The 11339-nt window shown below is 43.8% G+C and overlaps 1 protein-coding gene across 1 annotated transcript in view; it reads left to right on the top strand.

Moving 5' to 3' along the window:
* The first annotated feature begins 5744 nt into the window (after positions 1–5744).
* Positions 5745–11339, top strand: part of RAB8B (RAB8B, member RAS oncogene family) — a 59033-nt gene continuing 53438 nt past the window's right edge. The window contains exon 1 of the mRNA XM_008708690.2: positions 5745–7876. Within this exon, the coding sequence (XP_008706912.2) occupies positions 7753–7876 (124 nt within the window). The 5' untranslated portion in view covers positions 5745–7752. The remainder of the gene's footprint in view (positions 7877–11339) is intronic.

Raw genomic sequence — 11339 nt, 5'->3', positions numbered from 1 at the left:
ATATTTGCTATACCAACCTCAAAGTCCAGTGTCCTAAACAGTGTCTCCTTAATGCTAACTTAAACTAAGTCTCACACATCACTTCATAATGGACTTGGCCTTGAGTTTAAAGGACAAAGATAGTTTAGGCTTCACTTTCTTTTCATGCCATATGCTTGTAAAGAATTCTGGAAGTTGGTGACTGAGTAAACAACTGTATGCTCCTAGCAGTGAATTGGCTGTCCCACAGTCCCAACTATAGTATAGCCTAACCCCAAAGTAATTAAAGAACCAAGCAATTTGCATTCTTTTTCTACAAAACTACTCTTGAGTAGCAGATGGCAAACACAAATGTTTTGCTCTAGAGACATATGGAAACCTCTCTGTTTCATAAAAGCCTCAATGAATATTAAACGCTGAATGATGCCATTCATTGCAGAAATAAGATGTTGTGATAATCTCCCAAACAGGCCTAATTAGGCCATATAGCTACTTGAGTTTCAGAGAGTAATACGTGGGAAATTACTATGTGATTAGGATTTCATTAGCTGTCTTTCTTAATCTGAATATTCATCCTGGCCCCAAAGAATCACCTATTCAGCCTTATTTCTTCAGCATTCTGTTATGTTGCAACCATCACTTATAATTGTAAATCTTAAAAATGAGTAATCAAAGAGTTCTGCTTGATTTCATATTAACTGCTTCAGTTCTGTCTGAACAGTGAGAGCAGGAATTTCAAGAGAGATCATGTATTTTATCATAGGTTTGGGAGCATTCAACATGTTCCCTGATTAGCTCCGTTTAGTAAGCCTTGCTGCTGTTAAATTAGAAAAAAAAAGTCTATGTTTAAGGTTATTCAGGAAATGATTATCCATATTACGTAGGAATTGGAAGCAGGAATATGACTGGATATGGCTCAAAATACAGAGCAGAGTCTCATTTTTCTCTTAACCTTTTAGACTGGCAGCCTAATAAACTGTTGCTGCCACCACAGAGAGGACTGAAACTGCACTCCTTGGGAAGAGAGAAGTACTGATAACTGAGTCATAGGGTGAACTGAATGCTATTTGGAACAAGGAACTAGGTGTCTTGGGCTCCTTTCCCAGCACCACCCCCTGCCTGGCCTCCAAGAGTCCTGTTAGGCCTCCAGGCCATTGATAAATCCCCTCGATTCACCAGGGTGTTTGGTTCGCCTGGGAGACCAATGTCTGTAAAACCAGAACCCCCAAGTCAGGTCTTGGGTCACCTGTTATGGGGGTTTGGATTCAAGAGCCAAGGGATTCTATAGGCAGAAAGGGATTATCTAACCCAGCCCCCCTCATTTTACAGATGAGGAAACTGAGGCACAGAAAGGTTGTTGTCCTTGTTTAAGGTCACAGAGCAGAGCTAGTTAGTGGCAGAGCTGGGAACAGAACTCGGGTCACCCGGTGCTTAGTCCAATCCTCTGTCCATTACGAAATCCCAGAACTTAGAAAGTTCAAGGCTGGGATGCCTGGGTGGCTCAGTTGGTTGAGTGTCCAACCCTTGATTTCAGTTCAGGTCATGACCTCAGGTCGGTGAGATTGAGCCCCTGTCAGGTTCTGTGCTCAGCAGGGAGTCTGCTTGAGATACTCTCTCTCCCTCTCCCACTGCCCCTCCCCCCAGTCTCTCTCTCTCTCCCTCTCTCTCTCTCTCTCAAATAAATACAACAATCTTTTTAAAAAAGAAAAAAGAAAGTTCAAGCCTGGCAAAATGGTTAACCTTCACTGCTTGCTTTGAGTTGCGGTAGAGTAGAGAGGAGCCAGGTGTGTAAGTGCCTGTGTTAATTCTAGCTTTGGACCACCCATCCCCTCTTTAAGCAAACAGTTATTTGCTTCTTGCCTCTTCTTCCCAGTTCAACATCCATCCACCTGATTAAGAGAACAAGTTAGAATTTTGCTGGATTCAGCTTCATGACTTCTCCAGAAATTCCAACATAACCAACCACTTAGCAGTACTGAATGCAAATATCAATATGCATTTGACACTGAAACAGGTGGTAGTATTCATTTGTTGCTTCTGTAGCCTTGTCTCCTGTTTTCTCTGTTTCTAACAGACCCCATCATTTAGCTTGAGCTTGACCCTCCACTCAGCCCCACCCCAGTGGATCTAGGCCAGTCTCGTGGACGCTAGGATTGTTTCATGGCAGGGCAGTCAGGTCCCAGGGAACTCAATTTTAGGGGATTTATTTAAACTTTAGAAAAAGAGGATTCTCTACATTCTGCTTTGTTGAATGTGGAAGCAAGGAGTTTGGGAAGTTTCAGGAAGACATTTTGCAACCACATTGGGCTGGCCAGTTGAAATAAGTATTACTTTGAGGAAGCATTGGTAAGAAAAAGAGAGAGAGAAAACCCAGGTCCTGGCCATGTCGTTTGAGCTGCTAGATGACTCACCTGTCATTAGTTTTATATCTGATTATTTTAGCATGTGATTCAATAAATATTTTCATTATTTAAGCCATCCAGTGTTCTATTATTTACTGCCATAAGCATCTCAGATCTGTTATGATACTGATTGTGAGTTTCAGCATATCTTCATTTTGCCAATGGATCCAAGTCCATTTTAAAGTTGGTCCCAAAAGGCTTGCTTTAATCACTCAAGCTTACAAGAAACTCTACCCAGAATGCATAGGACTTATTGCATATGCCTTATTTGACACAAAATCCTGCATAGCAATGTTGAGGTTAATGAAAGGAATGGATTTTACTAAAATATTTTATTTTTTGTAAAATATTTTGTCAGGAACTTTATATCAGAGAAAGAAATAATACAAAAGGTATTCAAATGGATTCCTTCCAGCCCATCCTCTAGTAAAATATTGATCCCAACTCTCTCTGCAGGCTAAGCCTGACCTCCCTTTCCTGCCAGCTGGACCCTACGCAGAAATGGAGCCACTCAGAGTTGTTGCAACTTGGGTGGCTTCCTCCACATCTTAGGTGATTAGGTATTCACTCCTGACACCCAAGAAAGAGTTTTGCTTTCATCGGAGCATTGGCCGTGGTCCTCATCCATATTCTAAGGGCTTATGCTATAGATGGCCTCCCAGTCAGTCATGTTCATTAATCCAGGCCTGAGGCCAGAATGTCCTCTCATCCCCACTACACCTTTGTTATACACCTACTGACTCTGTTCTAAGAAGCTAGAAATGTGTTAATCAAGTAGATACTGTATTTTCAGGTAGCAATTTTTGGTATTATACCATTTTTATTTATTTTTGCATCTAGTCATGATATACGAAATATTTAACAATCTGTTTGACGTGAGCATTTAGTCAATCAGGTTGGAAACCTGACCAGTCAGAACGTATGCCCAAATAATCAAACTGGACACCCAACCAATCAAAATGGATGCCTGACCAATCTGAATTAAAAGCCAACCAATCAGAATGAACACCTGATGCATCAGGATAAATGAAGTGTATACAATCAAATACCTGTCTCCCATTTATCATTGAACTTTTCACTTTTGGATTCTCCTCTCAATCAGCTGGGAAGCAAACTGAAGGCAGGGACCACATGATAGATCTCTTTGTATTCTCCAACTGGCCTTGCTGAGCTGGTTTCATAGTGAGTTTAATCGATATTTGTTTGAGTGGACCTTATTCATCCCGTGATTACTCAGGAAACATCAGTGGGTGGAAAGAGTAGTTTGTCCCTCTCTGATGAAGATAATTATAGAATTATCCCACTGGAATATCACTGAACGAATAGATGTTTTTGGATAACACACAGGTGATAAGAGAAATAGGTATTTTTGATAGATTATCGTTCAATATGATCTTGACAAGCTAGAGAAATAAGATATAATCACACTGATTTCTTAAACACAGCAATGAGTAGTATACTTGAACAGACTGAATAACATTTAAATACAAGATAGTGTACAACCAGAAAGGTATTTGTGAGGTCAAAAATACCTAGGTCTTACAGTGAATAATAAACTGAAGGCGTCCCAGCTATTTAAAAAACTAGAAAACTGGCATGATAGTCAGACGTTCATTTGTTTATTTGACAACTTAATCGAGTACCTTCTCAATTAAGGCATCCTGCTAGGCATGCTGGGGACACAGTGAGAAATTAGCAATGTCCTTTTCCTTAAAGAGCTCAAGTTTTAAGGGAGAAGACAAAGAAGTACACAAACTATTAGATAACAGAGAAATTATTCGATGGCTGAGTCATCAGTCAGTGAAAATAACCACCATAAAGGACATCTTTGTAGCCCACCGGGACAGCTGTGCTCCGCAGATGGCAGAGGACCAGAACCCAAGAGCGTTTAGACAGAAGCGTCAACGCTGATGGCTGCAGACTGATGACCAGAAGTTGCTTTGCCCCTCATTTTTCGGAACCATGTAAGCTCCTGGATTCTTACAGGATGCATTTAAGAGGAGGAAAAGCCCCAGTAATGATAGATACCAGTTTTGCCAGCCCTTGACAAGTAGGGGTCTCAGCCAAATTTAATTTCATGTAAGCTGTTAAGAAAGGTAACTTTTCTTGCACGCAAGTTTTAGAGAGCAATTTAAAACAGTTGAAGAATGCTTGAATTAATTTGAAAATTTGCCTAGAGAACACACAGACCCTCAAGAATACGTGTAGATTCTTGGGGGGGGGTCTTTGATCCCCAAATGAATAAATTCTAAGAAGTGAATAACGCCATTGGAATTGTGCAACATGGCAAAGGAAAGCCAGCTCGAGGACAAAGTAAGCATGTAAAAGAGGGCAGCGAAAGAGAATACAGAAAAATGAACTAAAGCTCTGATCAAAACCCGCCTGAAGCTCACACAGACCTCCCACCATTCAGACCTCTCTTCAGCATCATTACTTCACCGCACTAGAAGATCCACAGGAAGAGCTCAGATTGACCCAGCCTGGTCCTGTGTCCACCGCCTTGGGTGGAGGAGTAAAGTACCGTGATTCACAGCTATCAGAGGGAGAGGAGCAGCTTCCCAAAAGCAGGAAGAAGGAGAGCTGGCCTGACAAAAACGACAGAGGGTAAACTCTAGATTTCTGAACGTTAAGCGGCCATGTCCACGTTAACCTTACTTCAAAGGCTTCAATAAACATTTACAGAATCAGATTGAATGTGCGGGTCTTCGTAGTGCTCTGTAGTGATGTAGCATTTCAAAGATGGGTTTGGGCAACTGGCAAAAAATAGTGATGTGGTTTCCTCAGAGCACAGTAGCACAGATTTTTAGAAAGGGTTCCACCGATGCCACTTGGAGAAAGAAAGGAAGGTGGCAACCAGCAACCTCTTCCATGTGGTACCCTCAGCTCTACAAATATGCTTATTGTCCAGTCCTTTGAGCAAAGTACCTTGATTTAATAGTACTGCTACTACCACCAAATCTGATCTCTAAGAATAACGCTATACAGATATAAAAATTAATGCATAAAGGGAAAAATTTGGATTCTTCTTGAAATAGTGTCCATATACCAAAATTCTTGAATGGTTCAACAGTGATGCATAGACTTACCACCTAGAAAGTCCCAATATTATATAGACTTGGTGGTAGAGAAAAACCGGGGAAGTGAAAATAAGACACAGTTGTTGTTGTTTTTTTTAAAATTCCCATCAATTAACAAAATTCCCCTATGGAAATTTAGGGACTTTAAAGTTCCTAACTCGAACTTCTTTTCTGAACTTAAGTTCTGTACCACATCAGCGTGTTCTTACTCATACAGAAAATGAATGCCAACAGTTGCATGCAGATAGTGGGGCTGACATTTATTTTAATCGGTACATATTTTATAAAAGAAAGATTTCACTGGTCTTGGAAGATTCCCCCCCTTCTTTTCCAGAATGAAGGTGAACATATAGAACTGAGCTGTTCATGGTTGTTCAGCCCCGGTTGAAGCCAAATTCACAAACTTATCCAAGAATTGGCCGGGGCAAGGAGGCAGGGGGCAGGGCCCTTCTCTTGAAGGGACAGAAACTGACATTGACATCCTTAGGAGCTTTGTTCCTATCTAGTGGGCTCTAGGAATTAGACATTAGATTAGCAGCAACTTTCTGGGTACTGTATTATCAACAGGTATGAGTAAATGACACATTTCATCTTCTTTCCACATAGAAGGTGAAGGCCAATACTAAGACCAACTCAATCATTTGCCACAAGACCAAGAATGGAATATCACAGGCACCATAAATGAAGTTACAAGGCACTGAAGATGTGTTTTAGAAAAGCCTGCTGCCTTGTTTAACCGTTCCAAGTTTTTTCCTTATTCTGCTAATGGTTGAATCCATCGGCTCCCTTAATAACCTCCTCTAATCTTCTAGAAGGTATCTTCTTAGATCTAAGGTGAATGCCTACGCCAGTGGTTCTCAAACATATTTGAACCCTTTATTCTCTTAAAAATTATTGAGGACTCGGAAGAGCTTTTGTTCATGTGGGTCTTGTCAATCGGTATTTGGATATTAGAAATTAAAACTGAGAAGGGAGAAGAGATGAGAGAGCCCTGACTGGATAGAGCTACTGGTCCTAGACCTGCGCAGCCATTCCTTGCCCTTTGGCTTTACTTGAGCCAGGAAACCTCCCTCCAGGAGAACTTGATCTGGTTGGGTTTCTGTCACTAGCACATGAAAGAGGCCTGAACACTATATCCACAAAACAAAGAATAGTCTAAACCAGTAAATAAAGGGGTAAAGTGAGTATAACAGAATGCTGCCCCCCCTTCATTTGTCATCCATTGAGAGCCTCCAGAGGGCTTAAGGTAACCATCACCACTAACATTTCTACAGTGCCAATGGATTTCAAAGTGCTTTCATAATAAGTATCTCATTTAATTTTCTCTACAACCCTATGAAACAGCTTGTTTTATACCCATTTTACAGATGAGAAAACTGGGGCGTAGAGACGGAGCAGTTCAGCTGCTGAGCCAACACAACATCTAAATCTTACTCTCTAGATTGCCACGGTCATAGTTCCTGCCTCACATAATGCCTGCCACCTTATAGGACACAGACCTGTAGCACAAGCCTTCATATTTTCAACTCCCGGATTTCTTCTCCATCGTCTTGTAGGGGGAGGGGAGTGGTCTGCATAGCAGATCATCTAAAATACCAATCGTATTCGGCTCTGGTCTGTGTGGCGTGAAGAGAACATGACTGGGGTTCAAGTTAGAACGGCAACCATTCTTTTCGAGATTTGTAACCGAGGGGCTGCGAGAGGGGGCATAGAGGTGGTACTGTGCAGGAACTGGAGGAGAAGCCAGAGAATGCACCCTGCAGATAATCCACAGCCTGCGCGGCAGCAGCGTGAAGCAAAGAAAGCATCTCTGCTCCGGGTCCGGGCGGAAAAGATGCGGGAGTCGTGGGTCTCATATTCCGAGGTTTGGATTTGAAAGGCGCCCACACACAAAGAAACCGTGAAGTTGAGTTCCGGCAGAAAGACGCGTAGAAGTCGAAACCGAGCCTTCCTTCCCAGCAGGCGTGTGATCATCTAATCCACCCGTTCACCCGGCGCGGAGCGGATCTTCCTTTATCCCCTGGGGCTGGTCGGACAGCCGGCGCCGGGCACGCCCGAGGCTCCTCCAAGGAACTACAATTCCCATCTAACCCTGGGATGCGGGCGATGATGACGAAGCCCCCGCGGATTGGCCGCGCGGGGCGGGGCGCGCAGGCCTTCTCCAAGGGAAGGGGCGGGTCGCAGGGCGGGGCGAGCGGCGGTGGCTAGGCGGACACGCCCCCTCGCCCGCGGCCCCCTCCCCGCCTCTCTCCGCCGCTTCTGTCGCTCGCGGGTCAGAGGGCCGGAGCGAGAAGATGGCGAAGACGTACGATTATCTGTTCAAGCTGCTGCTGATCGGCGACTCGGGGGTGGGCAAGACTTGCCTCCTATTCCGCTTCTCCGAGGACGCCTTCAACACCACCTTCATCTCCACCATCGGTGAGGGAGGGGCTGCGGCCGCGGACGGGGAGTGAGAGAAATATGGGGGGCGGGTGCAAGCGGGTCGGGGAGAGGGCTGGAGGAAGGCTTGGGAGCCCCAGGGAGGCAACCCCGGGGACGGCAGGGTGGCGAGGGCAGTAGGAGGGGGTGAAGGAGTGAGGGAGAGGGGCGGACGGGGACGTGAGGCTGGGGTGGGGCGAAGAGGGAACTTGGGGGCAAAGGAAGGGGAAGGGGAACCAGAGCAACAAGGACTAGGGGTATTGGGGGAAATGAGAGGGTTGGGGGAGTGACAGGGAAGGGCCTTAGCGGGACAAAGTGGGGGGTGGGAGACACGAAATCTCATGGAGAAAGAGAAGGGGATAGTGGGTGTGAAATAGATTAAAAGGAAAGAGGAAGGAAATGCGAAGGGGGAAATGAAGCTTTGGGGGAATGGGAGGGACGTGAAGTAAAAGAACAGAAGACACAAGGGACAAGAGAGGTGAGAACCCAACAATCGTAAGGGAATTCAGAGGAATGAGTGATTAGGAGGGGAGGGATGGGGGGCCCTGGCTACAAGAGGTCTGGATCTCTTGTCATGGGAGGGGCAGAACGAAATTGCAGGACGGGGAGAAGAGTTCAGGGGATCAGAGGTCGAGCGAAGACAGGTGGTGGGGAAAGTAAAGGAAAGCTGGTGTGAGATCGAAAGGAAAAGAAGAAGCAGACTATACAGTCCAGAGGTTGAGCAGAGAAGACAGAAAATGGGAAAGGGAGAGGAAGTGGAAAGCGTGGGGGACAAGGCTTTCTCCAGTAACTGGGAACCCTGGTTACCATTTTCTCTCTGCCTTTCCTTTGGCTCAAGTGCAGGAGAAAGAGTAAAACGTGACTAATGGTGGAATAATGTCTACAGAGTATTAAATTGTTCTGTGAGCGTTAGCTGGTGTTAAGAGAGTTGGTGACTCTTGGGAATGGTGTGGTCAGGAAAGCATGGTTCACTCCTAAATTTACTACCATCTCTTGAGAAGCCACACTTCTCAACTTTGTAAATTCTTGGGCTTGAATGTTCAATAACTTGTCAGCGGAGAAATTAATCTTACATTCTGCCTGCCTTCCTATGCATTTTCGCCTTGGTTTTAATTATTACTTGCTAAATGAATCACAACATACAGTGTACCCCCCAATTACTTTGAATTGATTAATCGTTTTTCCTGATCTTGGCGGGGAGCTGTCCTTTCTACTTTTGTCCTGGCAGACTTTGTGTTCAGGTAAGGAGATCTGTAACTTACCATAACTGAAGAGCAAATCAAAGCTGGTTTTAAGCTGCCTATACACGTGACCTTAACATCATTTCCTTTGTTAAATAGCTGCAGTTAATTAAGTACCTTAAGAATCTTAGCTTTTGGTTGTCTGGGTAATGTTTGCGGTTTCTAATAGTAGCTCACTTAAGCACCTTTCACATGGTTCTTATAGCATATTTCACTGTGAATTTCTGGGATTATTATGGTGCTGTGGTAACAATTGTATTTGAGTATTGTATGTTTTAAAGATAATTTGTCATTTAAAAAAAGAATATTTGGGTATAGAGCACTCTTAAAATTGAGAACTAGGGAAGTCTATGGTTTGTTTGTTCTGGCCTCTTTCATATGAATTGAGTGCTCTGAAACCTCCCTGGTGTTATGATGTCTGGGCTTAGGGAAGTTTGAGTTGCAAGTTCTTGGCAGTCATTCTTGAGTGGGACTTTTTCTTTTCTGAGGAAGCAGATTTTAAATGTCATGTCTCAAGTATATTCCTAAGAGATTTGGTGGGAGCCGTCACAGGAACTAAAGGACATTAGTTTTGGATGCTGGTACTTATTTCAAAACCCCGAATAAACCTTTTACATTGTTGAATGCATAGTGCAGTCCAGATGGTAAAGGATCGTTTCTAACAAGTTGAGTGGGTAGCCTTTTGTTCATTCTCTGTGTGACCCTCCCAGAAGCATTCTCCTAGGTCAAAAGTGAGTGAGTCTCGCTGATGTGGTTTCTGTTAAGCTCCTTGGTTGACTTTTGCTTATTCGAAATAACTTTATTAGTTTCCTTTTTTTTTTTTTTGCCTTAATTTTTGTCCCACATTTCCTGTAAGGGTATCTGCTGCTTTTTGTGACAGTAGCTTTTAAAAATTACTTTTCATGCTGATGGCTTAGAATCTTTCTTATGTGGATTTTTTTTTTTTAATTGAAATTGGTTCCATGTAGGCTTGCAGCTATGAAGGCAGGAAAACCAGTGTCCTGAAACTGTGTAGAACAGAAGGTAGATGTTATTTGGGGTGAGTCTCAAATGTGATCTTGGTCTGTTCTGTGGGGTGGATGTGGTTAAAAGAGGCTGTGAGCTGTGTCTTCAGTTGACATGGAGGAGGGGCAATCCATCCATGCCTCTTATTTAGCCACAGAGCCCGACAGGAAGTGGTATCACACTGCCTTCAAACAGCAGAAAATTTTTTTACCTGAAACCTAATGCTTTGCATTTGAAATTAAGCTGGGAAATGAAGGTGAACATTAACATCACTCTAGTGAAAAAAGTTCCACACATTCTTCAGTAACCACAAACATAGGCGTGCAGTGTCCATATCTCTAGCAGCAATATCCACTCCCTGCAACCCTCTCCCCCATCTGCTGGTGATCTGAAGTTGTTGAGGTAAGAGTTGGTGGCCCATCTCCTCCCAATCATAATTATTTTTTGAGGTACCTCGGTGTATAAGTTCCTGGGCTTTTCTGACTGGGTTTTGACAGGGTCTGCCACAGCCTCACTGACTAAACTTGATAAGGTCAACATCACAGGAAAAAGCCATTTCTTAACACCTGAGGTTTTTGTGTGGGTGATTTGGTAGATACGCACGTGTGCTTTTTTCTTCCCGTGCAGACACGTTTAGTCTTAGTATTGCTTTGTCAAAGTTCAAGTCATTTTTAAAAAAGGCATCTGCCATCCTCAGAGCCTGTTTGATAGTGGTTCGGCCGTCATGGGAGGAAGGAGACAGTCATTTTGATTATAGATATGGCTGTCTCATGGTACTTTCTTCTCATGTCTCTAAGGCTCTGCTGCCTTCTCTGAGATCCCAGCTCCCCTCATTTCCTTTCTGCTCTTGGGGGTGGTGGAGGGTACATTATCTTTCTCCTGACCCTTTCAGTGAATCAGTCAGACAATATTCGTTAACTGTTGAGTAAGGATGTTGTATGCATTTGAAATCATAGGCCCAGTGCCTAGGACCAACCAGCCTTTCAGTTCAGAGGTTTGAGAACTGAAAATTTTATTTCTTTTTTCTTTCTTTCTCTCCCTTCCTTCCTTCCTTCCTTCCTTCCTTCTTTCCTTCCTTCCTTCTTTTTCTTTTTCTTTTAGATTTATTTATTTGAGAGAGAGAGACAGCAGAGTGAGAGAGCTGCAGTGGGGTGGGCGTGGGAGGGGAGGTGAGAGGGCGAGGGAGAAGCAGACTGCCCGCTGAGCAGGGAGTCTGA

The sequence above is a fragment of the Ursus maritimus genome, unplaced genomic scaffold (genome assembly GCF_017311325.1).
Source record: "Ursus maritimus isolate PB19 unplaced genomic scaffold, ASM1731132v1 scaffold_27, whole genome shotgun sequence".
Classification (NCBI taxonomy): Eukaryota; Metazoa; Chordata; class Mammalia; order Carnivora; family Ursidae; genus Ursus; species Ursus maritimus.
This window is presented reverse-complemented; position numbering and strand designations above follow the sequence as displayed.